The following is a 26,497-nucleotide window of genomic DNA, read 5'->3' as shown; positions in this document are numbered from 1 at the left end:
GAAAAGGGGAATCTAGGGGACAGCATGAAAATACATAAAACTGTTTGTGCAAAAATTGTGGGAGGCTCCTCTTGTGGGAGTACTCTTAACACCAGGTTGGAGGCAGGGACAAAAGCACAAGTTTGTTGTTCTGCTTCCCCTGCTTCCCCCCTCCCCAGTTTCTTAAAGTATGGTAGTCCCTTGGAAGCAGGTTTGTTCTGCAAGTGTCCAGCACCATTTCCCTTTTCTTTAAAAAAAAAAAAAGGAACTTCAGTAACACTTTCTGGAATTGACATTGCATCCATGTATTTTTGGACCCTGTTTCTTAACCTAAGCAGCTCTGAACAACTTCAGGAATGCTTTCTTAATTTTCTCACACTCTTTCTTCTCCATCAGTTGGCTTCTCATTCTACCATGTCTTAGAAGGAAGTTTGCAGGTTTTTCCCACCACCACCACTATAACAAATACATGTTTTGAATAAAAAGAAGAGTACTCTGTCCATCCTACCCCAGAGAGCAAGCCATCCTCTCAAAATCTTGTTTTCTGGGCATCCCGTATCACCTTTCCCCCTCAGAAACCTGGTAATACACTCGCAGCTCCCTATTCTTTCCCACGGCATTCTTGCCAGTTTCCAGAAGTGCTATTGGCCTCTAAGACTGTAAGAAAGGAGGATTTAAACTTCTCTTCCCGTTAGCACTGGACTAGTGTATGCTCAGTTGCACAGTTGCCTTTCTCTGTTTAGTCATCCACCGCCCTAACAGCTTTTACAGAAAAGCAACTTCTGAAATGCTAAATAATCACAAATTAACTGGTCTTTCTACAAGGCTGGCTAAGCCCAGGCCTCCTGGCTCTACCATGGTCTTGTGTAAATCAGAAACGCAGAACTGGCATCAAAACTGTAATGGCCTGAGGGAGCATCTAATAACATTGTGTGGGAAATTGCAGTATTCCCCTGACTGAGCCCCAGTCCTTTCCAAGCATCAGTCAGCATAAAGTACATGGGCAAGAAAAAAGCAAATGGATTTTGATCATTTCCACTATTTGCAAACTGTTTGAGACTCGAAGAATTTGAAGATTGGAAAGATAAATCCAGCTGCAGGTAATTGAGTTTCTAGTCCAACATCCTATTTATTTCTAGTTTATTTTCTTGCTAGAGGGCTGAAAGAACACCAAGAGGAAAACAAACCTTGGGGAAGGTTACAAGGTATAAATAGCTATCTTGGGAGTACAGGGCGGTTCTCCGCTTGGTGGGGAACACAAGAAACGGGGCAGCGGTTGGGACACAGTGCACGGCGATGTCGAGGGGGGCATTCACCGAGAGGAGAGCTGCCGTTGTTTTCAGGCTGCACCGCCGCTCTGCAGCACACCGCTCCGCAGGCGGGCACACGCTCAGCGCAGGCCCCCGCCTCACGGCGCGGCGGGGCACGGCCAGCACGGCCCGGTGACTTACCAGGGAGACTTACCGAGAGCTCTCACCTCACCCCGCCCAGGCCCCCCTGGCCCAGGGCAGGCCCCCGGAGGGGCGCGCCCCCCCGCCACCGCCCGTTCCTCAGCCAGCGCGCCACGCACCCCGCATCAGCGGCAGCAGCGGCGACGGGGCGGACACTCCTGGGTCCGCCGCGGCCGCCACTCACCCATCGGGGGGGACAAGGGAGCCCAGCAGCAGGGACGCAGCCACCTCCCTCCTGCCCGCCCGGCGCCGCAGGAGGCGCCGGGTGCGGGGCAGGGCGGGGCCGGCCGCGGCACCTCCCCCGCGGAGGGGCGGGCTCCTCTCCTTTGCGCCATGATGAACAAATGACCTCGCGGGGAATGAAATTTAAGTTCCACCGGGGGGAGAGAGTTCTCTGCTTCGAGCCCGACCCCACCAAAGCCAAAGTGCTCTATGATGCCAAGGTGACCCGCCGGGCGCGACCCTGACCACCCTACACCCCTCCCGGGCGGCGGCGAGGGGCGCCGGGGGGGCGGGGCCGGCGCTGCCGTTAACGCTCCCCGCTGGGCGCTGAGCGCGCCCCCGGGCGGAGGCGGAAGCGGCGGAGGGGGCGGGGAGGCGGCTCCGCCAGCAGCACTTGTTGCGGGAAACGGACGCTGGCCCGGGGGAAGGAAGGGGGTGGGGGGGGAAGCAGGCGACGAGGTCCGCGGGGTGGAGGCCGCCCACCGTCGAGGGGCCGGGAGACAAAGCGAGGCGGTGCCCATCCCCGCCGGGTCTCTCCTCCACACCGTCCGTGCGGCGCCGCCGCCATCGCCCCACGGGCCTCTCAGCCCGGCCCACCGGCGGGCTTTGGCCTCTTCCTCCCGGCCCTCCGCCCCGGGGTGCGGGTGCGCGTAGCAGCTGTGCGCGAGGCTCCGGGCCCTCCCCCCGCGGGCGGAGGCGCCCCGCTGCCGGGGTGACGAAGCGGGGGGCGTCGGGCCCCTGCTCTCCCCTCGGGTAGTGAGCGGAGCCGCTGAGGGGCTCTGGAAGTGTAGGACTCGGTTCCTGCCTTCCGTGCTCGGCTGAACGCCTGCAAAGTAATGGTGAAACCTTACTTTCATCCCTGAGCTGTCGTAGCGTAACTTGGTTTATTCCCCCTCCCTGTGCTACCACCCTTACTGCCCGCCCTTCTATCTTTCAGAAGGATTTAAATGGTACCGAGAGAATGATAGCAAGCAGCGGGTGGTGGACCATTAGTGTTACAGTGAGAGGTGACAGACTCAATCGGGCCTGGCCTTAAGAATTGTGATAATAATTGTAGAGCTTTTTGTAAATATAATATTGTTTTGGATATCAGTGGGACATAAAATAACTTTTCAATCCTAAATCATCTGTACCTAAATTGCAAACAGAGTTCTGGTTTTTTTTTTTTTGTTTTGTTACAGTGAGGGGTAAAAAGGGAGGTATTGCAACTGGATTCCTCACTAAACTAATACTTTTTGCTCCAAGCTTGCTAGTTGTGTAGAGCAGGTTTTTTTCAAACATCTTTGATCAGGAACTTTACTTTCCTGTAATATTTTGGGCTGCTCTTATGTTTGTATATATATTTCTATTTTCTGACCACCCCAACAGCTTTAAGTGCCGGCCCTAGGGGTAATCTGAATGCAAAAAATGTCATCTTTACTTTCAGATACCCTAAACTCCAGCATAACTGCCCTTGACTCCATCAGTAGTTCATAAATTCTAGACTCCCCAAGTTAAACATTACTGTAGCCTAACTACCGGGTTCATCTGGAGATGCACGGTCTAATGATTCCTTTGTTACTACTAGTCCTGATGTTGTTCTCAGTGGTCCACCTGAAATGTCTTTTGAGGTGCAGGCCCTTTCAGACTGGCCCATTTTACATGTGTGAAAGAGAAGAAGAAAACAAAGACTCAGATATTCACAAAGCCCTTTAATGTTCTATGGCTAAGACTCAGTATTGTTTAAGAGAGCAGCATTTCTGAGGTTTATATATACGTAGAACTCTTTTGTCCTGCTTAAAGGTCATGAAGAGATAGCACACAGAAGAAAACAGTAGCCCAGATGTATGTCTGCGTATCCATATTGTAATGCTGTGTTGTTTTGCATCTCCCTTTGTCCTGAAAACGGGGCATTTGAGGACAAGACAAAGATGGACAGCAGTCCTCAACCTTAAAAGTGCTCAACAGAAAAGCTAGTTTTTCTGACTATTTAGCATAATGTCTATCTTCTACTCATATATACGATTGCTATATTTACTGGCAAAAGTACGGGTATATTTAATTTCTATAAACAAACATTTCTTATTTCCTTTGTGCATAAATCCTCTAAATACTGGAAAGCTCACTTTCAAGTTTTTTACTACATGCTATTCAATATTTGTTTCAGATTGTTGATATTGTTGTTGGAAAAGATGAGAAAGGCAGAAAGATTCCAGAATATCTGATCCATTTTAACGGTTGGAACAGAAGGTAAAAACCTGTATGCACAGTTTCAGTTCTTCAATTTCTTCTATCTTATTCTGGAAAGAAAAGCGTTGCACAGAATATCAAAGGACTTTGGTTGCATGAATGTTTCTGGTTTTGTGAATTCCTTTTAATATACTTGCTCATATTGACACGTTGGTCTGTATCCATAAATTTTGGTGGATCAGTTTGATAGCCATGATTTTAAACTTTATGGGATATCTGTCTTTGGCATATACTTGTGGCTCCTAGGTTTCCATTAATGGAAGGAGTTTATACTTTGTTAAATCTAGACCTGGATTGTTTGGTTATTAAGGCCAGTATATGAGCGTGATCCCTGACTGTGATCTATAGCATGTGTTGGTGCTAGAAACACTATCACATCTTTAAATCAAGGTTTGAGAGATTTTAAGATAGCAGCGCGAGAGTTGAAGCAATGTGAATGCAAAAGTATGCTAACCTTGTGACACAGATGTTGCTTCTGAATGACATTGAGTGCTTTTTAGATTTTATGTAGATTAACTCATTAGTAATCATGAGTGGCATATATTCATAGCCATTAATAATTTTCTTTTGACCTATCCTTAGCTGGGATAGATGGGCAGCTGAAGATCATGTTCTTCGTGATACAGACGAAAATCGCAGATTACAGCGTAAATTGGCACGGAAGGCTGTGGCTCGCATGTAAGAAATCCTTTTGGTCTCAAAATGAATGAGAAATTAATTTTCCAATTCAAACAGATAAATCCAGGTGTCTACAAGTGAGCTTGGCCTCTATGCTCATGCTGTAGATGGTGGATACCTACTCAGTACAGTCAGTGCATTCTAGAGAGCTACTCTTCTCATACTAAGGTAGATACCTACATACTGTTATTAAACAACACTCTAAATGACTAACACTTAATAACTATGTTATTCTTATTCTGCAAAATGCCTGTATATTGGATCTAAATCTTCCCAAAGAAATGTACTTGAAAAATAACTTAGGAAAACCTGAAGTATTTTTCAGCCAAAGGCAATAATCTAATATTGGTTGGCCATGGCTCGAGGATCTGCTTGAGAACACGATATAATATGAGGTAATATACAGACATTAAGGTATCCACTCTCAAATAAACATTGTCCAAATTATTTCAACATTAATTAATGAAAATAGCTCAAACATATGTTTCCTGTGCATTTGCATGTTATGTAATTGGCTAGGATAAACAAATTAAAACATTAGCCATATTTCTGTGAACCATTTTATGTTCTGCAGGAGAAGAAAGGGAAGAAAGAAGAGACGTTGCAGGTTGCCTGGTGTTGACTCTGTATTAAAAAGCCTTCCCGCTGAAGAAAATGATGAGAGTAGCGAAAACTGTGAGTTTGTTTTCATTCTTTGATAACTGGCATGATGTCTTTAACTTTTTGAACTAAGGGTACAGTGGATGTTGTAACTTGCTATTAGGATGACATGAGAGCATCACAGTTCTGCTTGAAACATATGGAGGCAGTCATATGAAGAGTGAGCACTGTGTCTCATGCTCAGCATCTATTAAGTTAAGATACCTCCTTTCTTGTGTTCCAGAAGCTTTTCCTTGGGCCACTTCCACTCAACTATTCTAATCAGTGATTTCAGAGCTTAATGCTCCTTTGTTTAGTGTAATATTACTAGGTGCAAGAAGCCCTCAGTTTTCTTTGTTTAGTGTTAGAAAACAAGACCCTTTTCCTTGCTAGTGTTGCTGCATGTTTTAGGGGGCAGTAAGATTTTCTTTTTCCCCAGTCTACCTGGCACAAAGGTCTGTTTCTTGTCAGCTGACTGGCTGATTTCACTCTCAAGCCAGCTCTTTCATTTCATAGCATTTTTCTTTGTAGCTTGAAACCAGCAGGAACACTGTCTGGCACTTAACTGATGTTCTGACAACTGTCACTGCACAGATCCAGACCTTCTGATTGAATGATTGATATGTTAATCCCTTGTTCAGAAATGAAGTCAAATAAAAATTGAAAAGATCTGTGAGTGTTCAGAAATGTAGGGAGCTTTTAAAAGTGAGTGTTTTTCAATTAGAAGATGCAAGAATACTTATGTAAACTTCTTGTCTCGCATATTTAAAAAGCTTGCAGTGTGCTATGAATAATAGTGTTTAATTAGATTAGAATTATTCATCATCATTAAATATGACAAGCTAGTTGTGGGGTTTGGGGTTTTTTGGGGACTTTTTTGCATTGAGGCCTGAAATTGTGGTCTTACATATTACATTGCAGAGGTTAAGATAAATCTGTGAAATCTCTTTTACACAGCTATAAGTAGTTCTTCTTCTGGTGACAGTGATGAAGGAACAGATGAAGAAATAAAAAGTGAAGAAAGTGACATAGAAGAGAGGACAGAAATGGTATATTCATGAGCTCCTTAATAGAATTTATACATCTGTATTTGAAACTCTGGAAAAATTGAAGTAGATGAAATACAAACCACAGCTGGTAATTTAGCTGGAATTAAAAGCATCATTTTCTTACTCCTGGTGCTTACTGTGGTTAAGTTTTTGAAAATTGTAGGAGACTTCATATTCTTGTAGAATTACACACTTGTTTCTTTTCCTTTCTTCTTACACATAAGGCTTATGTGGAGAACACATAGCAAACTAGATTATCCGGATTTGTGGGTGCTGTAAAATTTTACTGGTCTATGCAGATGGAGCAAATCCTAATAGCAGCAGGAACTTTCTGGCTTTTGTATTTTACTGTGAAATGGGCATGTCAACTCTGGTCTTAAATTAAAATGTAGAAGACTGACTTCAAGAAAAAACGTTTATTTTTTCTACATTATTTTAAGAAAGTACAGCATAAACAGTTGTTCTGAAGGTCTGTGGAACCTAACTACTACAGTGTGGGTGACTAAGCAGCAAAGCCTAGCAAATTTCTGTTCATTCTTCTGTGTTAAATGCTTAAGCAAATGCTAGATTAAAAAAGAGTTTTAAAAAACCAAATTCGCTGATGACTCCAAAGCAGTATTGTTAAATTGTTTACAGTAAGGCTACTATCCACTTAAATATTTACCATACTTTGTATTTTTACATGACAATACTTGATTGTTATATTGTATCCTGTCTACTGAAGTTCTTTTTCACTAATATTCATAAGCACCACCAATATATGGTTTCTTGCACTGATCTGTTGTAGAAAGAAGAGCAAGACACTCACACAAAAAGGGACATGGAAGAAAGAGCAATAAGCATAGAAATTCCTGAAGTCTTGAAAAAGAAGCTTGAGGAAGACTGTTACTATATTAATAGAAGAAAACGGGTATGAAATAAAAGCTATGAAATGAATGTGCATGGAAGGGGTTATGAGGAGGGCACCACAAGTAGTTCTTGCATATAACAAGTCGTGTTTTTCTTGAACTTTATTGCAAAGGTAAGCTTAGACAGTATAAGGAGGGATAAAGAGAGTGTAGGGAGCAGTCTTCCTTATAGCTAAACTAGTGAGTTGTTGTATTTAAGAATGTAACATTTCAGTACCAGTTGTGTTTTAGAGTGCAGATTGTTTTTTCAAGCTGGAAATGTAAGCTTGTTGACCCTATTTTTTGTTTCTCCAGTTGTTTATAAAGGATTGATCAAAAATGCAGTTTAAGGGTTCAAATTAATCACTCATGAAATAACTTAATGCGATAGAGGCTTGTTCAACTAGTCAATACATTACAAACTCCTTTTTTAGCTTGGTATACTTACTGTTTTGTAAGACATTAATTTGTTGTTCCTTTTTCAGCTAGTGAAGCTTCCTTGTCAGACAAATATAATAACCATCCTGGAGTCGTATGTGAAACATTTTGCTATTAATGCCGCTTTTTCAGCCAATGAAAGATCTCGGCACCATCAGATGACTCCACATGCTAATATGAATCTTCATTATGTGCCACCAGAGAAGAAGTAAGTAATCTTTAGTCCAGCGCTATTGCCACAAGATGAATGACCTTGCATTCTGTCTACTGTTTCAAGGCTGTTCACTTCTATGAGCTTATACTGTGATGTATGTCTGTGAGGCTTAAAATATTTGGCAGATACCTACAGTACAGTAATGCTGACAATTTATCAGTGAGTCCCTACGATCTGAAAAGCCATTATGCAAAAGCATCAGTATCCCCTTTTGTTAACATGAATTCTTGTGAATATTGTGACCCTTTTTGGAAGAACGTGTTACTGATGTCTATGTGAGGAGCTTTTTGAGCACTGAGAGAGTATCCGATGAGAGAATTCCCTGCTTAAATAAAATTGAACAGATTCAGATTTTATAAAGGATAAAAACGTTATGCAAACACTTACAGGGAATGCTTAAGTGTAGGTGATTTATTTATTTATTTAATTGGCATATTTTAAATCATAGAATCAATACCTAGGGAAACAATGCGTGTAGTAACACCAATCCTGTTTATTAAAAATGATTGCATCTTAGTTGCTGTTTTCTTGGCTGAGCTGTATAATTCTTTTACCATGCTACAAAAGCAGTGTGGCGACCCTGCATGCTTGTGGTGGGTTGGGGGTGGTGGTGTCTTTTTTTTTTCTTACACTAAAGATTCTCAATATTAGATGAGACTGCTTCTTGATGTAAGTCTGCACTGGTGTGAAATCTTGTATTTTATCAAAGAGAAATCTTTTCTTACCACATTCTATTTCAATGGTGCATATTTATGCTATTCCTTGCAATATTTAGGTCTGTGTGAGTGTCTTGGTATAATAATGATGTCAGTCATTATTTGACAGATTGATACTTTCCTTCTTTGTAATATAATCTCTCAAACAAGAGGTTAGATGAGACATCAGAAATAGGAACAGAAGGTTCTATGCACATTATGATTTTTAAAGGTGTATGTTTAAGTGACTTCCTCAGTAATGAGGGTGTTTTAATAGCGAAAATGTGTGTAATTTCAGTGATCCATTAAGTAGGAGAGGTTTAGCTGACAACTTTATTGTATTGCCCTTACTGCTCTAACACAGAAGGTAATTGACCTCCTTGTATGTGATAGAATTTCTGCACATGATGGCCTCCTGAATCAATTTATGTACAATGTTTTTTTAAAAAAAACAAAACAAAAACAACGCACAAAAGCAGTAGTTTTAGCAGGTGGTATGGAATGGTAATAGAAGGTATGGAATTTCTAATGTGGGTCATTGTGGCAGAATCAAATTACTGTTACCATGCACATATATGCACTTCAGACATGAGAGATGAATACCTTCAGAGAGGTGAGAGGTGTTGAGGTGGGCTGGACTCTGTTCTTAGCTCTGTTTGTAACAGCACATCTATGCAACACCTAGCACTGTGTGTGTTTTACACAAGCCCAAAACTGAAATTCCTAGTAGTCTCTAAATGTCATGTTTTGGTTAGCAGGAGCAGGCCATTGGAGACTGATCTCCAGTGCAAATGTATCTGGTTTTGTTGTTTCACTGGATATCTCTTAAGCATAGCCTTAGCTGCATCTTAGTGGCTGTAGATCAAATTCTGCATCTGCCTTTTAGACAGATTCAGTTTGAGTACTTATTTTTTCTGGCAGGTGCCTCTTTTTTTGAGTCTAGTAAACGTATAAAAACAAAATAATGCTTACATGAAAAACTTAACTAACTTTATTTACTGTAAAGTAGATTTTATTGATCCAGTAAATAGTAATATAGTGGGATTACTGTATGATTTTGTTGGACCTTATTAAGCACACTTTTAAAATTTGTATTTGTCTGAAGTTACCAACAGCAATCATTGTCTTTAAGTGTGTTTTTTATCACTCATCATTACTTCATGATGAAATCAGCATATTGTAGTTAAGGCATTAATGATCTGTATTAAAGGGAATTTCCTACAACCACACTGAAAAATTTTGACATGCAATTTTGAAATTCATAATCCATTTTTTTCTCTAGTGTTGAACTGTGCAAAGAGATGGTGGATGGGCTGCGAATAACCTTTGACTTCACACTTCCATTAATTTTGCTCTATCCTTATGAACAAGCTCAATTTAAGAAGGTGACTTCATCAAAATTCTTTCTTCCCATTAAAGAAAATTCAACAAATACTAACAGGTAGGTTGGGTATATGTAGTCTAATGCTGCTTATCTCCTGAGCAAAATGGAATAGAATGTGTTTATGTGTTCAGAATAGGATGATTTCTCTCAGACTTCGAGTTCAGCATTTTATCAAGATAACTTTTAAGTTTTCTGTGAATTGCTTGCCTGAATTCAGAATTCAGGTTCTGAATTTCTATCTGGTTAACTTCAAAAGAGGTTTGTACTGACTGGCATAGAGTTACACTGCAGCTTTGTGGGGAAAAAAATTACATTGAAATGTCAGTTTGTGTTCATTAACTTCTAAATTTGAAACTAGATATACTTCTGGGAAATGTTGAATTTGAATAACTATTTACACAAGATCTGTGAAACTAGAAGGATGTCCTTTAGGGGAAGAACCCTGACCCCTTCTGTAAAGCTGCCTTTATTTCCTAGAAATCAGGAGGAGCTTTCCCCAAGTCCTCCTCTGCTGAATCCACCAACACCTCAGTCAACTGACAGCCAGCCTACAACAGGGGAGCCAGCCACACCAAAAAGACGGAAAGCTGAACCGGAAATTCTGCAGTCGCTGAGACGTTCTACGCGCCATAGCTCCAACTGCGACAGGTTATCGGAAAGCAGTGCTTCCCCACAACCTAAACGACGACATCTTGAGACCCCAGCTTCTATGCCAAAGCTCTTTTTGCACCTGGAAAAAAGTGGGTTTTTCTGTTCAAATTACTGCTCTAAACAAGATCTTGTCTTGTTCTTTTTTTTAATGTCATCTGGACTGAACTGAATGACTGAGTAGGAATTCATTACATTTTATATCAATTTTTTATCTCTGAAGCTTGTACCAAAGGGAGAAATACAAAGCAATATTCTCAGTACTTTGGTACTGTATTCCTCAACAGAATTCAAGGAGATGATTTCTGTGAGCCTGCTTTAGGATAGCATTTATTGAATTCCAGTGTTTTAAGACTTTGAAAAATTTTAGCAGCAGGCCTTAGTTATGTTTAATGGCTTATAGTTCCATAAAACAGATAATAAAAGTTATTTCTGATTTCTTCTGTTTTGTTTTTCCTTCTCTTTTGAAGAAACCCCTGTCCATAGTGGATCATCTTCACCTATAACTTTGACTCCTAGCAAAGAGGGGAGTGCAGTTTTTACTGGCTTTGAAGGTAGAAGAAACAATGAATTGAATGAGGTAACAGATTTTTATGTTACTGTCCTAGATTCAATGATTAAAGGTTTTGCTGACCTCAGAGTAGGGCTACATAAGAAAAGGTTTTGTTTGTATTACTTATTTCATCTTTGACTGTACAGTTATGCACAGGCTAAATTATTTATGGGGCTATAAAGACTTTATATCCCAACATTTTCATGTCTTATGTTTAGGTTTTGTCCTGGAAGTTGATGCCAGAGAATTATCCACCAAGTGATCAACCACCACCTCCCTCATACATCTATGGATCTCAACATTTGTTACGGATGTTTGGTAAACTAATGCAAAACTATGCTGAATCAAATTTTTTTTTTGGGGGGGGGGGGGGATGGGGTGCATTGTTTTGTGGTTTGTTTTTTTTTCACTGACCATATCCATGTGATTTTCTGTTTGTTTTGTCACATTTGGTTTATTCTTGGAGAAGTGTATGTTTTAATCCATTTAAAACTCTTGCACTGTTCATAAACTTGCTTATTTCTTACTGGCTCTATAAGCCTTCATTTAACAAAAGTAAACAAGCATTTTTACTTCCAATATGCTATCAAACATTAAACCAAGCAGCATTCACTTTCTCAGTACGTTTCTTAGTAACGTTTTGAAAGATCACTGAGTAACTTGCAAAAAAAAAAAAATGTGGAGGCTTCAGGGAGAAGAAATTTTTACATTCTTAACTGTATAGTGGATAAAAGTAACTAGAAATTCCTTTTGAAAAAACAAGTGTAGACATTATTTCTCTTATTTACAGTGAAGCTACCAGAAATACTGGGGAAGATGTGCTTTCCTGACAAGAACCTGAAGGCTTTAGTTAAACACTTCGAAATGTTTCTGAGGTAATGTGACACAATGTACCTTAGTGGTGTTTGTATTGTTACATAGATCTAAGTGTCCTGTAATGTCAAAGGGTTTTTAAAATAAATTGTTTATTTTCTATAACTACAAGCATATGATAAAATTAATATCAGATTTTAATAATAATTTAAATAAAGATTAATATAAGAATTTTGATTCTGAAATTCAAATTGAAAGGAACCTGAACTTCCTTCTTAAAGTTTTGATAAATACAGTGATAGAGAACTGAAGTGTAAAAGTTTATTTGCTAGTATGTATAGAATGATAAGTCTGACTTGGTTAAGAAGTGTATTTTACAAAGAGATACAAGCTCCGCATTATTTTTGAGAGCACAGTCTGAGAGTTTTGATATTGCATCGATATTAGCAGGGAGAGAAGCTTGTGGTTTAAAACGTGTTTTTAATTATGCTTGGTTATTCTGGTTTGTTTATTTAGAAAAAGTCTGTCTTAATTGACATTTAAACAGAAAAGTTTCTCTGTTATGCATTGCAGTGGCTTGTAGAGGAACCCAAACTCTTTCTGACCATGCTAGCTCCATGGCTGGAGTCACTATGGTCATATACCTGCACTATGATCATTTGTCGGGTACTCTAGTTAATGTCTCTGTGGCATTGTAGTGGTAGTTAGATATCTAGCGTGGCACTGTGTTATGCAGCAGCAATACATGGAAAATTAAATTTCCCAAGGAAAATTTACAGGAGAAAGTCTTATAAATGGTGAACATCTGAAACAAATGTGGAACTCCTAAACTTAGTTTTGGTCAAAGACTCTTAAGTAACCACATACAGAAAAGTAACATAATGTGGCAGTAGCATATTAAAAATCCTGTTAGAGATCTGGGAGATGAAAGTTTTAAAATGCTTTTACTTTAATTGTTGATTTAAAATAAAAGGTGTCTTAAATGTTGAATTTTTTACAATATAAAACTTTTCTCTCAAAGCATTTAATTTTCATTTTTTCACAATTTTTTTTTTTACATCTTTATTTTGTCAGATCCTTGTTAGTATTCAAAGTATCTTTAAGTTAAACAGGACAGCATGAGTTATTATTGTTGGAAACATTTTTGCTTCAAGTGACTCTTACTTAGGGTGCTTAACTCATTGTGGATCAAATCAGGTTTTATCAGATCTCTGCCTGTTTGGATTCTTCTGTGTTGGTCAGAGCATTCTTTAGCATCTTAAATGCAGTTTCTTCATACTCAATCTGTGGTGGAGTGGAATAGTGGGAAGGAGGAAACCTGTCCCCCACTCCCTATACGTTGGGAGGTGATTAAACTGAAAGTTTTCGTGGTAGTATCCATATGGGTCTTATTTTTCCATCTGACCATCTTGTTGAAATGTTCAGTCATCTAGAAATACAGATTAAAAAAAAAAGGCAGAAGGTAATTCCACATCAGCATTTTTAGGTCACATAGAACTGTGCTTTTGAAGCAAATCTCTTGGTAGTTCCCACTTACTATGCTTTGTGTTGCATTGCAGAGAGCTCTGAGTGCACAGGCTGAATTCCTTTTGGAAAACGACCAGGAGTGTGCTTCAGTACTAGGGGGCATTCAGTCCTCAAGACCAGACTACAGCTAAACCAAAATGGGCCCCCCAAGGCAAGCATAGTGCAGATATCACTTATCTGGTACAGAATATTCAAGGGCTGTGTGGGTTTTTTAAGTGCTTTCTAAGCCAGTGTCATTTATGTTTTACTGATGCTGTTCTTGAAGTTTCTTTACTGTGCTGAAATAATGATTTCTATGGTTTTGTCGGAACTTATCAAATTGAGAGCCTTCCTGGAAAAGCTTCCAAGCTACAGTTACTGCTATAGGAAGTATTCAGTCTTTAGGTAGCTTTGTCATAAGTAGACTAGTTTCCTTACCAGATATGCTACTGTGTGTTCAAATAAGTAACGTAGAAACCAATGCAAATTATGAAATATTTTTTTTTCAACATGTATTCATGGGACTTTAGGACGTCTTTCATTTGGTTATTTCTTTTTGTCCTGTATATCACGGAAAGTGGTCAAACATTTAAATTTTCTAGAAACTTGTTCAGACTTGATTTTTATCATTTCTGCATTATCTGTTTCTCATCACAGGAGAAAAGTTGAGGCTGAGGTGACATTTTGTACTAGTTCTTCAATTTTCCTTCTGTCTTTTTCTTTTTGGGAATGAAAGGATTAATGGATGTTTATTAAAAATATATTCTATTGGTTCTGTTCTGGCTTATCTTTTGAAAGTTAAGAACTATCCAACACAGTCTGTATGCCTTAGATGATAGCAGTGAGTTTACTTAAGGCTGCCTGACTTCTAGTGAATTGCTCAAGTGACAAGCTGATGTACTCTCGTTTTCTTTTTCTAATTGCAGACAAGGTATTGATGCTGTCTGTTCACATTAATAGAACTTTCTGAATCTTCTTTGAATTCTAGGTGGAATAGTTCAAGCATAAGTAGTTTTATGTATTTTTGCGTAAAACTTTCATGTGGTACACAAAGATTTAGTTCTGGCACAGTTACTGATTTAATTTTATATTATGATTTTATGGCTAAAATTTACAGTTTCATTTAACATTTGTACTATTAATCTTGTATGGGCTGAGAAACTGAGACTTATTTAATAGAACACTTCATCTAGAAGCTTGTTTTACTGAGTTTACTCAATACTTGACAGATGCATTAAATTTACTTTGAGATGCTACGTGGGTAATATTTTCCAGTCATGCCCTCATATTGCTGCTAGACAAGATTGATCTTGGTTTCCTAGACAACACATATTTTTAAGGGATATATGAAATACATCTTTTTGAGTTTGTTATTAAGTAGAAGCTTACCCTTTGCGCATAGTGCAGCTTTCTACAGCTGTGCATAATGAAAATTTCTTCATGGAGAACATGAAAGTTTTCTCAATTACAGAATTTGCCAAAGTAAAAAAAAAAGTAGTTTCTCTAAATACAAAACTCTTAGTCTTCACTTCAAATTTAATCTTGCAAGGAGCAGCTGAGGGAACTAGAGTTTAGTCTGGAGAAGAGGAGGCTCAGGGGAGACCTCATCGACCTCTACAACTATCTGAAAGGAGGTTGCAGAGAGCTGGGGATGAGTCTCTTTAACCAAGTACTAAATGACAGGACAAGAGGTAATGGCCTCAAGTTGTGCCAGGGAAGGTTTAGACTGGATATTAGGAAGCATTTCTTTCCAGAAGGGGTTGTTAGGTGTTGGAATGGGCTGCCCAGGGAGGTGGTGGAGTCCCCATCCCTGAGGTGTGTAGAGTCAACATAGCGCTGAGGGATATGGTGTAGTTGGGAGCTGTCAGTGTTAGGTTAATGGTTGGACTGGATGATCTTCAAGGTCTTTTCCAACATAGATGATTCTGTGAATTCATAATACTTACAGAAGAGTAACAGTCTGAAATGGATGTTAGTGGCAAACTCACAAGTTGGTTTCACTGAATTTCACTTACAGTTTGAGTTTAGTCTTCAGGAGCAAGCAGTGGAAGGTGGCACAGTAACTGGTGCCTACTAACTGGTAATCTTACTAGCAAAGGACACCTGATTAAATTTTCTTGCCTGTTAATAGTTTTTGAGATAGAGTAAGTATTACCTTTTAACCAATTCCATTATTTCATCCATATTTTTAATAAAATGCTATATGTGCAGTCTTTTACAAATTTGCTGTATTGTGAGGTGCTTAGCATGCCTCCAGAGGCAGCTTAAGTGATGAGAAATGATAGACAAGGAGGTGCCAGTTTTTGTTTTGCTTTTTTCCTTTGATTTGAACACAACCTTGACTTGGAAAACTTTTGGGATCTGGGGCGTCACTTCTCAGGACTAATGGCCGGTAGGAGATATTTAACAATTGGGAGCATATAACATGTCTGGTTTTAGAACAGCAGGACTATTTAGAATAGCAACACTATTTCAGTCAATGCCATTTGCATTTTAAGAAAAAAAAAGGCAAAACAAAATGGTACAGCACTTCAGAAAGCTATAGGTATTTTGACTTTCAAGAAATATAGAAGAATGAGTAAGTGTTGAAATGTTTCTAAAATAATACTTCTAAAATTTCTGATACACTTTTTCAGATGAGGCCAATAGGTAGTATTTCAGATTATAGAAAACTGCATTCTTAATGGTCAAAGACTTTGGTTTTGTTAAAAACCCACTGATATATCAAACTCAGTATATCCTGTTTGTTGACTCTTTCCTTTTAGATCTCATTTTTTCCCTGATGTTTTACCACCTGCTTGTATCTATTGTACCACTCATTTCCATAGGTAGAAAAGTGTTTTAATACTGTTGAGTATTTTATGAGAAGGAAGCCAAACCAGAATATGACCAAATTAGAGGGGGCTGTGATAATAAAATGTGTATATAGAAAGATGATGAGTTGTTTGAAGTAACCTTAAGTAGTAGATCTCTGGTTTTGAAGGCACAACATTTTGAATGTAGTAACTTTGATATGTAATTGCAGTGGTGAATTATGACCACTAGTCTGTGCTAATGTGCAATTAATGAGACATTATTAGTGGCTTTCTGAGAATGAAAAAATGAAGCATTGCACATGGTGAATGAAATAAAAAACATCTTTATTTAGGTGAAGTTGCTTGTGACAGAGTTCCTGCTTATTGTGACTTAATAAATTTGCCAGATGCTAACTGATTAAAAATCACCTTTTGAAAGATAACAGAGAATGCAGTTCTGCTTCTTTTTCTTATTTTTGTTAGGGCATTTCTATTTGCCCCTTTCCCTTTTGGGGTTAACTGATTACTTGACAAAAAGTACCTGTGCAGCACAGCAATTATGACATACTAGAAAACTTTATGGAGTTGGAGCCTAAATGTGAGAAAATCAAGGTTCTGAGTGTCAGTTGACTGGTGTGGGTTTAGGTGCATGAAAAGGTAAGTTTTGAAACACTTTGAAGTGAAGGAATTCTACTTGCACAGTGAATGTATATCCCTTATTTTAGTGCATTATTACAGTTGTATTTGGGCTTTACTGTATTCATTGAGTGGATAGAAAGGTAATTGCCACTTTGGGTCCTCTCAAACTTTTGACACCTTATCTTGAAAGCTTCTTAGTGAGTACCTGGTATTGTACGGGTTCTTACTTTCAGTAGGCTTTTGTTGTCTGATTGGTCTGCAGAATCTGCTCGTATGTGCTTATTGTTCTTGACTAAGGTTTGGTTGCTTTGTCAAAAATACTTCCTGAAATAGCAGCATGTGCATTGCTTCTCTTCCTTCTTGCTTACCCAGTCATCAGGTGCCTGATGTTTGAATGAGGAGCATATTCCTAATCATAATAGCAGAGTTTTGGATCTTGTATGTAAAAGTGAGGGATTGCCCAAAACATTAAGTGTTATGGTAGTTTTTTTGGAATGTGGCTCTAGGAGTTGATTCTGGGATCTGTGCTGTCCTTGCCAAAAGTGGGTCTTCATCCTCAAGACCAGCCAAGGACTCTTGTGTTGAGCTCGTGTAGGACTGTTTTCCCAAAAGGTCTACTGGAAGTTCCCAATTCTAATTTTCACTCACTCAGCCTGATTACCTGAAATGTTATGTTGGCAACTTGACATCTTCAGAGTTCACTGCACTCTTGCCCTTTAAAGACCAAGGAAGATGATCTTGGTTTCTGTATGTGGATGAGTGACAAGAATGCAGTCAACAAAACAAGCCTGTTGGTTCCTTTGGCATGGTTCTTGAGACACTGCATATCAGAATAAATATCTGAAGCTTTTGACTTCACTTGTTCTGGGGTTATGATGAACTTTGGCAAGCTTTTGCCCTAAACAGCCTTCCAGATGGAGACATGCCTGTCATTGGAGGGGATGGGGGCAGGTTGTGGCATATGCTTTTGTGTGAAATGAAACCTTTTCTCTTTCAAATCCTGCATTTGAGTAGTAGTCTTGGAGAGGAGATAGCTTCTTAATCTGCAAATGACATTTCTTTTGATGAGGTGACTCATACACTTAGGACCTATCATGTGCTTTAAGGAAATTCCTTTAGGTAGATGATTACAGTTGCCTTTCAGACAGCATTTAGCCCAGGCCACTGATCTCATCAAAGGACCTACTTACCTCCTAAGAACTTGAAGCTGTAGCAAAAGTGCCTAAGATGTCATCTTCCTGAAAACTTCCTTTTAACTCTGTACTCTTATATCTTTATGGCTGAGATGGTCTTTCTTAAAATTAAGGTTTTCCGTTCTTCATATTTTTCACACTTTTCAGGCCATCCTTGAGGTTTTTCCTGTGATGGTAGATGATGTTTAGAAGAGTATTTTTCTTCATGCAGAGACTCAGGCAGTAGGTTGTGTTGATACTGCTAAGACAAGTTTGTTTTTGCTACTAGATGATGCTCTTAAAACTGATGTTAATTCAGTGACTCTGAGAAACATTCCTGACATAATATGTCAAGTGGCCTTTTAACTTGGATAATGATAATTCTATGCCACTTTTTGGTAGATCTGCCTGCGTAACTCTCAGCCAGATGGTAGTTTATTTGTGAGGCTATTGCTTGAAGTCACCTAAGGTAAGCTAAGGACTGCTACACCTGAAGATCACAACACAGGATTTCTTCAAGCTAGGTTGCCCACATGTCTGTCTCCCTTCTCTCCATACCCTCTAGTCCTTTCTGAAGTGTTGATCTTCTGGGAATCTGAGGTAAAGAGTGAAATAGCTGCATTGCCCTGTTATCTCTGTGTTCTGAGCATAAGTAACTTTTTGGAGATGTTCATGATGAGAAAACTGTGTGCAGTCTTACATCAGGGTGTTTGTGTGGACGGTGCATCTCAAAACTCAGTTACTCGCAAGCAGTTTCACTCTGTAGGTGTATGCATGTGAACTCTGGAAAATGCTTTTCCAAGAGCAAAGCATTAGTGAAATACCCAGTAGCTGAGTCTTATCAGACTCCTAATATTTCTGTGCCAGCTTTCTGCACTGAGATGTAGTTTGAATAGAAAGCAGCTTTAGAAGGGCCACTGCTCTTTGTATACGGATATACAAGGAATTGGGACAGAAGCTGACCTTGTGTTCTTTTGCCTGTTTCCTCCCACTTCTCTGCAGGGAGTAATTTGTGTTTGCTTTTCACAACTGTTACATTAAGAACAGAGATGTACATTTGACTGCATGCATTCTGCCTGTCTTTTTTTTTTTTTTGAGTTGTAGCTGTGCTACAAGCATCTCAACTAAAATTTCTCATCTTTACCAGCTGTCATTTAGCTTGAACCAAACTGTCATTTATGACTGATGATCTTAAGAAAATGTCAGGAAATTTGTAAGAGAAATGTGTAAGAGAACCTGTTTCCCATTACTTGCCCTTAAAATTCTTGGAACTGTCAGCTACCCAATGTCCTCTACAGGTTCCTTTGTTTTATTGTTCTTTTAAAACACACTGCCTTGTATGATCTAGCACTTGGTACTGTGTTTTACGGAATGTTAGCCAATGACACTTGAGAATTTGATCTTAGTTTGTATTCACTGTTTGTCTCTCGAAGTCATCAATGTGTGTTAACAAAGAATTATTAATGAAATTCCGTTTGTGGCTCATCTTAATATTGTGCAGTCTAAGTATGTTAAAAGTTAGACTCAAGTCTGTTAAATTTTAGGCCTTCTCATACTCACTTCACACCAACCCCGTACATCCCAGACAGTGATTTGTTGCTAAATACAGTCAGAGGTCATAGCAGTTGATGACTGGTATTTTATTAGCTTCTGAATTGCTGTAATTTCTTCTGTAGCGGTTCTCCTAGAGTAAGGTGTGGGGGTGTGTGTGTGTGTGTTTAGTAACAAATCAATGACCTGTTTCAGTGAATATTAGGATAATCTGTTTGTGTGGATTGTTTTCATGTTTCTTTGGATTAGTTTCGAAGGAGTATCAGTCTCATGAAAAAAAATATTTATAAGTATTAGAGAATTTATGGTCTGGTAAGCCTAGAAAAGTAGGTGGTGAATGGTTTTAATGACAAGAGCCATTAAATCTTTTTTTTTTTTTAATAGTGTGATTTAAACAGTATATTAATCAAATTGGTGGTTTAAATCTAGATTTGTCCTTTTTTAGTGCAAGAAAAGATAAAACTATTTTCTTCCGATTTATTCTTTTGCCAAAGTTTAACTCATTTAGATTCACTGCTTAGTATTTTGCTGCACTGATTGTGACTCTTTTGTTCTTTCAGGGGAAAATATTTCACTGCTGTTTTTATTTCATTTATTTAAATGCCTTTATTTCTGTCAATAGAAAATTGGTATAATACAACTGTAACATGCTGTGATATTAAAAACAATTTATTTGATTTAGAAAAATAGTTTTCAAAGACTTTTAAAATAAACTATCTCTCAACTTGAATTATGTAATCTGTTTTGCTTTGTGCTATTTAATAAAATTGGAAGCTGCTGTTGGACCCAGTGAGAAACTAGCACAGTATGAATACTTATAGGTAAAAAGTATGCTAAAGTATTCAATGCACTTAGGATTGCGTGAATGAAGACTGTGTGGAACTTTAAATTTACTTAGCTCTTAAACATTTATTATGATAGCTTATGTGGTGTCTGGCAGAGCCAGTTGGATCCTTGCTTTAAACAGAAGAGAGATCTTTCTCCCTTTTGGCAGTACCTGCTCAGCTGAATATTGCCAGAAATTATGTGCTTGATTAGACACTGTTACGGGTCATGTAACGGAGCCTTTTCTGCTCAATTCCTTAGGTAATATTTAAAAACAAAACAGCTGCCATTTAATCTTCTGGAAGTGTATTAGTTGTCCAGCCAGTTCACTTGTGTGTCTTAAACTTGAAATGTTTTACATCAGAAACCACCCTAGATCTCTCTATGCTGTTAATTACAGAACTCCTATGAAATAAGCAAGTGAGGAGGAAGTTGACAAAGTGCCTCCTAAATAAACGGTGATACACCAAAGGATTGATTTCTTTAAAAAAAGCTTGTATTTCTCACTGCTTTACTTAGAATTAGTAGGAAGTAACCATTTATTCCTCCAGTTGAGCACTTGTTTGCCCACATTTAAGTATAAGGATTGTATGTGTTTGGGAAAAATCAATCTTTTTTCATTTATCTCTGTTTCTGTGCTGTAACCTTTCTGTATGAGCTCTCAGTCATTAATAAATTCTTGATTAAATTTGGATTGCATTATGTAAAGACTCTTGTCACTGTTCTTTGCTTTGGCTCTCTTAAGATCAAAGGACATGCATCCCTAGTTCAGGCAGTATAATTGAGTGAGGTTAGAGAAACGCTATGGTTTTAATTGAATTCACCTGTACATTTTTTTTAAATTTGGAATTTCGGTGTCCAGAGTATTGGTTATGCAAAACTGGTATTTTTAGCTTCCGATAGTGAAATCATCTCCCTAACCAGTGATTCTTGAGAGAAGCCAGATTCTGCAAATGACATTGTTTTCTGTTGCTTCCTACTCTAACTTGGAGAACCTGTACCTAACATTTTGCCGTGTTTATTGATGCTGATCTTTAATATCCAGGTATTTTTGAAGGTCTGTGTTTTGTTCTGAAGTACAGCTTGATTGTGTACTTCAGGGCTTAAGAACCATTTTGCCCTTTTGCCCCAGTTTGTACACCTGGTATGTTCGTATACAAAGGGAAGAGCAGAGTGCTTACAGTCATTTTAGCTGTTTGTTACTGATGTTAGTAACAGCATGGTTTATTTTCATTTTCAGTCCTAAACCAAAGAAAGGGTTGTATGTTGGTTAGCAGAGCAGGAAGACACAATAAGATATTGGGTGCTTGGCTATTTGAATAATATTTGAAGACCAGCTTGCAGAAATCTGAAATTAGGGAACTGGATTTGCAAAGGATGTGTATTTGTCTTTGAGAGCCATATTTAAATCAGATATGAGGGGTGGAGACCCTAAATACACAGGCACATGAAAGAAGAAATCATAGTTTACTTACCCTAAAAGATACAGTTTGATTTAATGGTTACTGGCCATTTTATAAGATACTGACATAGGGGTAACTGAAAATCCTGGTTTTGACATAAATGAAAATAATATGCTCAGTAGGTGACTGACAGAAGTTGCAGAAAGATCTCTTCACTTTTTTCTTCTTCTGTGATAGTTCTTTGCATTCTTTTCTGAGTGTAGCTTCAACTTTCAGATTTTTTTATTGCACTTGAGTAAATTTTAACACTATTTGGATTTGAGAATGATAGGGAAAGGCTGGTTCTCACTATGTAAAACTTGTAAAAATAGGGCAAGCCTTTTGTATGACAAATTTAAAAGTGTAATAATTCTTAATTCCCAGACTGTGGTTTTGCTGAGCTTAAAAATTAATTTGAAAATAGCTTTTCTCTTAAATGTTTCATGTTCTGTTATTTTTTGGTGTCCTTTCTTCTCAGGTTTTTAGCAGAATACCATGATGATTTCTTCCCAGAATCTGCTTATGTAGCTGCATGTGAAGCCTACTACAGTACTAAAAATCCTCGAGCTATCTATTGAAGCTATTAATGAAGATTAAATCCTACTATATGTAGCCCATGACAGTGCTGTTTTGCCACGTGGCTACAAGATGAAGATGGAAAAAGGAATTAAAACAACTTCTGGAGTTGATGAAATAGAGAAATATCTTCTGTGATGGTTGGACTACTTAAAAATGGAGAACTTACTTTGAGATGTGTATAGACTGCATTGTGAGTTACTTAGAGGATTAAATATAACTCTTGACTTCAGATGAATGAAGCAGCCTTGTTCTGACTTCTAATGCATAGGACTGCTAAAGAGGAAGAGAGGTGAAAGCAGATGCATTAGCAACAGGACACTTTCATGAAGATAGATCAACATGCTGTGTTTCATTTTAGCTCAACCTCTCCAGCCAGAGAAATAAGACTTGACTACACAGTTACATGAAGAGAATGCATAACTGGTACCTTATGGATTTTTTCCTCACAAATTGCACTTCATTTTGTGGAACTGTCACAATGGCAAAGATTGCTTGATGTAAAGCTGTTTCTGCTGTTTGCTAGCTTGACATCTGCCTCAAGAATGACTTTGTTGTTTGAATGAAAGATGTGTTGCTTACTTTGCATTTTGCAGAGATGTAGCTCTTTTCATGGTAAGGCTGCCAGACTTCCAAGAGGAGCATACATTGCCAGTGATTCAACATTTACCTGGCAATAAATGATTTCCAGAGCCATTATGACAGAACTGATTTTCTACAAGTAAGCGGAGAAGTCAATAAAGTGATGGCAGTTTAACTGGCAAACACTTCTTGTCTTAATAAAGTTCACAGTGGCTGCTGTGTAAATGTGTGATTTTGACTGTCTAAAATGTCTTGTTTGTGCTTGATTAGTATTTTTGAGATTGCTAAGTGTGCATGTAATGAAGTGGGACCATTGACAACACAGGGAGAGAAGCTCTTTCTGTATCGTTGTGTTTTCTTTTACAGACTTGAAAGATGCCTCTTTAGACAGTTTTGAACACTTCAGCTCTGGAAATAGGAATTCAGTGAGACCCAAACATATTCAGCAGAAATTAATTGAAATATAATTCTTATCTTGATTGTCATTAAAACCTTGTCCATCACTTAGAACTCTGGCCTTCAGAATCCCCTGCTATGTGAAGACAGACACATTTTAAAAGCACTGGGAGAAAATAGGACTCAGGGCTCATGGACTACTGCAGTAATCACTCTGTAATCCTTCCTATTTCAGAAAACATCCATTAGAACGCTTACCTGTAATGCACAACTCAACATATTCCTCCCAGATTTGCAGAAACTAGTAGTTGGGAGGAATTGTCTTTCAAATGTAAAAGGCAAGCTCAGTCTAAGAGGTCAAAGGACATCTGAAACCTACTGTTGGCATTCTTTGTCACTCACATTTCAGAGTATACTGGTGTGTTAAAGCTTTTAAACTGAAAAGGGTTACCTTGGTTTTAGCAGTTTAGGTTCTGCTTTCTAGAAAAATTTCTATAAAGTCTGTTAAATGTAATGGTTGTTAAACGGGTGTTTGGCATGGATGCATGGAGATGTGGTGATCATTATTGCCAAAGATTACCATTTAGTAGTACTGCTCTTTTTTAGTGCATTTCTGTTGTGCCAAAAATATTTGTAAGCTTTAGTCTTCTTCAAATTACAGAAGTTTTGAATCTCTAGCAGAATCCAAGTAGATCCACATCCACTTTGCAAACATGTTTCATTGTAGGCTTAGATCCTGTTTTTCTAAACGGATGATTCAACAAAACACTAATGGCTATCTGACAAGAAATTAATCTTGGAGTACTGCCTGAAACTCTATCCTCAGTCCTTTCTATTGCAGGAACGTTAGAGTGTGTATAATACAGAAAATCTTGTTTTGTTCCACTCTTGGTACCTGTGAGTATAAGGCAAGTTATGAACAGAGTTTAAACCTTATTGTGTGACTGTTTAACTGTTAAAATGACAATTTCTGCATGTGGGGGTTATTAATCCTGTCTGTCTTGCTGATACATTGTGAGAGTTCTCAGAAGACGTGTGGGGGGAAGGAATTCTGAAGGTCCAATTAGCATAGTCTTTATGTGAACAGACTTTTTGTAAAATTCTCTTGAAGCTGCTGTTGGATATAATATTACAAACTATCTTGCTGTCATAACCAAAAAACTTTTCTCAAAAGTATCACTCTTCTGCGTTTCTTGACACTTTCAATTGACACTTCTTCTCTGGATGCTATCTCTTTGAATTAAAAAAGTTAAAGGTTTACATATTCAATTACAGTAACGTGCATCTTTGACATTCCCCCTCCCTACTGTCACTCTTGTTTTACTGCTTTACTATTCCTGGTTTTGTGGTTGTTGTGGGGTTTTTTTGTTAGTTTTGTTGTTTTGTTGGGGTTTTTTTAGCTGAAGCAGTGCAAGAGACTTGCAAAAACTTGAACCAGATTGTATAAGAGAGTAGTTTTTACTGGTCTTAAAATATATAGAGACTTACCAGTGTGGTCTTCAAAATTCACTCTGAATAAAATATTCAAGGACTCACGTGGTTAGGGGAAGCTTTGTAGTATAGTTATACTGCTGGTGCAATTCTCTAACTCTTTGAATGTCCTTGACGAGATTTTTGATGGGATTCATATCCATCTGAGCTGATGAAAGAGGGTTCTGCCCTTAGCTGTTCATCGTTCCTTGGTTTCTGTTTGTAGAGCTACTCATATCAATGTTTACCAACCTGATTCAGTCAAAATGGCTTAGGTTAGCTAAAGAAATGTGAAAAACTGACTGAAGCAGGCTAGGGAGCATTCACATGAGCAAGCCTGCCAGCAGACTTCAGAGAGAGTCTCCTGCAGAGGAGGAGTTGAGCTGAGAAAGCAGTTTAATGGGCAGTAATAGATTACACTGGCATAGTTGTTTGCATAATGCACATGTGCTATGTTTCCAAATCAGGGGGTTTTTTGTGTATTTAAGGAAATTATAGCAGTGTATGGTGCATACTTAAATTGGTAAATCACTATGCTGAAGGCAAGCCCTTGCACTTGCCTTCAAGAGTAGGCTGCTCCAACGTGAGGTCTGGTGTAGAGTTTTGAATATGACTGTTCCCGGGAGAAGGCGGAGGAGAGCAATTGCATCCTGGGATTAGAAGCAGTAATGCAGCTGATGTGGCACATAAAGCGTGCTGCGGTGTAAGTACCCGAGGTGCTCAGTTTGCACAAATACTACCAATTTCAGTACCTGCTTCGACTTTGTGAGCATGAAGGTACCTGAGTAACTTGACACTGTGCCACAGAAGTATGGAATTGACTGTATGTAAAGATTACAGTGTTTGTCAGGCCACACCTGGAATCCTGTGTTCGGTTTTAGTCCCCACTGTGCAAAAAAGATGTGGACAGGCTCGAGAGGGTCCAGAGAAGAACCACAAAGACGATCAAGGGATTGGGAAACCTGACATATGAAGAGACAAGGCTGAGAGAACTGGGCTTGTTCAGCCTTGAAGAGAAAGCTTAGGGGAGACCTTATCACCACGTTCCAGTGTTTAAAGGGTGGCTCCAAAGAAGATGGAGGCTCCTTTTTACAAGGATTGACATGGAAAAGACAAGGGGTGATGGGTACAAGTTACTCCTGGGAAGCTACAAATTGGACACAAGGGAAATTTTTCACAGTGAAAATAATCAGTCACTGGAACACTCTCCCCAGGGAAGGGGTGGATTCCCCAACATTGGACACTTTTAAGATTCAGCTAGACGGTGCTGGGCCATCTTGTTTAGACCATGCTTTTGCCAAGTGAGGTTGGACCAGGTGATTCTTGAGGTCCCTTCCAACCTGGTATTCCATGATTACTGAAGAAGAATGTATTAACGGAATGTAACTTTAATATTCTTCCATTTTATTGCTAATTTTAGACTTTACTTTGTACCTACCATGGTCCAAAAAAGAAAAAAAAAAAGAGCATACTGTTCTTTCATGTGTATTATCTAGAGTTACTGCATTGCTTTCATTTTGCTACTGTGGTGTTGTGTTTTTCAAGCTCCTGTTTCAAAGCTCAGGCTTTCATGTAGTGTCCTCTTCCATCGAGATGACAGAGGCAGATGTGACCAAGTGGTAGTTTCAAGTATGTTCCATGTCCTGTTCTGAAAGCAAGCTTAT

General features: G+C 38.7%; 1 protein-coding gene across 4 annotated transcripts; it reads left to right on the top strand.

The window, feature by feature from the left end:
- The first annotated feature begins 24 nt into the window (after window positions 1-24).
- Window positions 25-24,845, top strand: MSL3 (MSL complex subunit 3). 4 transcript variants are annotated; one of them, XM_074907205.1, is made up of 13 exons: window positions 1,750-1,873; window positions 3,799-3,881; window positions 4,464-4,559; window positions 5,134-5,234; window positions 6,156-6,247; window positions 7,035-7,157; window positions 7,620-7,780; window positions 9,764-9,922; window positions 10,343-10,605; window positions 10,984-11,093; window positions 11,285-11,384; window positions 11,857-11,941; window positions 22,288-24,845. In XM_074907205.1, the coding sequence occupies exons 1-13, from the start codon at window positions 1,775-1,777 to the stop codon at window positions 22,385-22,387; spliced, it is 1,572 nt and encodes a 523-aa protein (XP_074763306.1). In that variant the 5' UTR covers window positions 1,750-1,774; the 3' UTR covers window positions 22,388-24,845. The 4 variants fall into 4 exon arrangements, with proteins under 4 accessions (XP_074763336.1, XP_074763306.1, XP_074763316.1 ...); XM_074907215.1 differs by having other exon boundaries at window positions 5,134-5,238; window positions 6,163-6,247; XM_074907224.1 differs by lacking the exon at window positions 22,288-24,845 and adding an exon at window positions 13,439-13,613.
- Window positions 24,846-26,497: the final 1,652 nt, after the last annotated feature.

Source organism: Athene noctua, chromosome 1 (assembly GCF_965140245.1).
Source record: "Athene noctua chromosome 1, bAthNoc1.hap1.1, whole genome shotgun sequence".
NCBI lineage: Eukaryota > Metazoa > Chordata > Aves > Strigiformes > Strigidae > Athene > Athene noctua.
The sequence above is the reverse complement of the archived record's forward strand: the minus strand, read 5'-3'. Positions and strand labels throughout refer to the sequence as shown.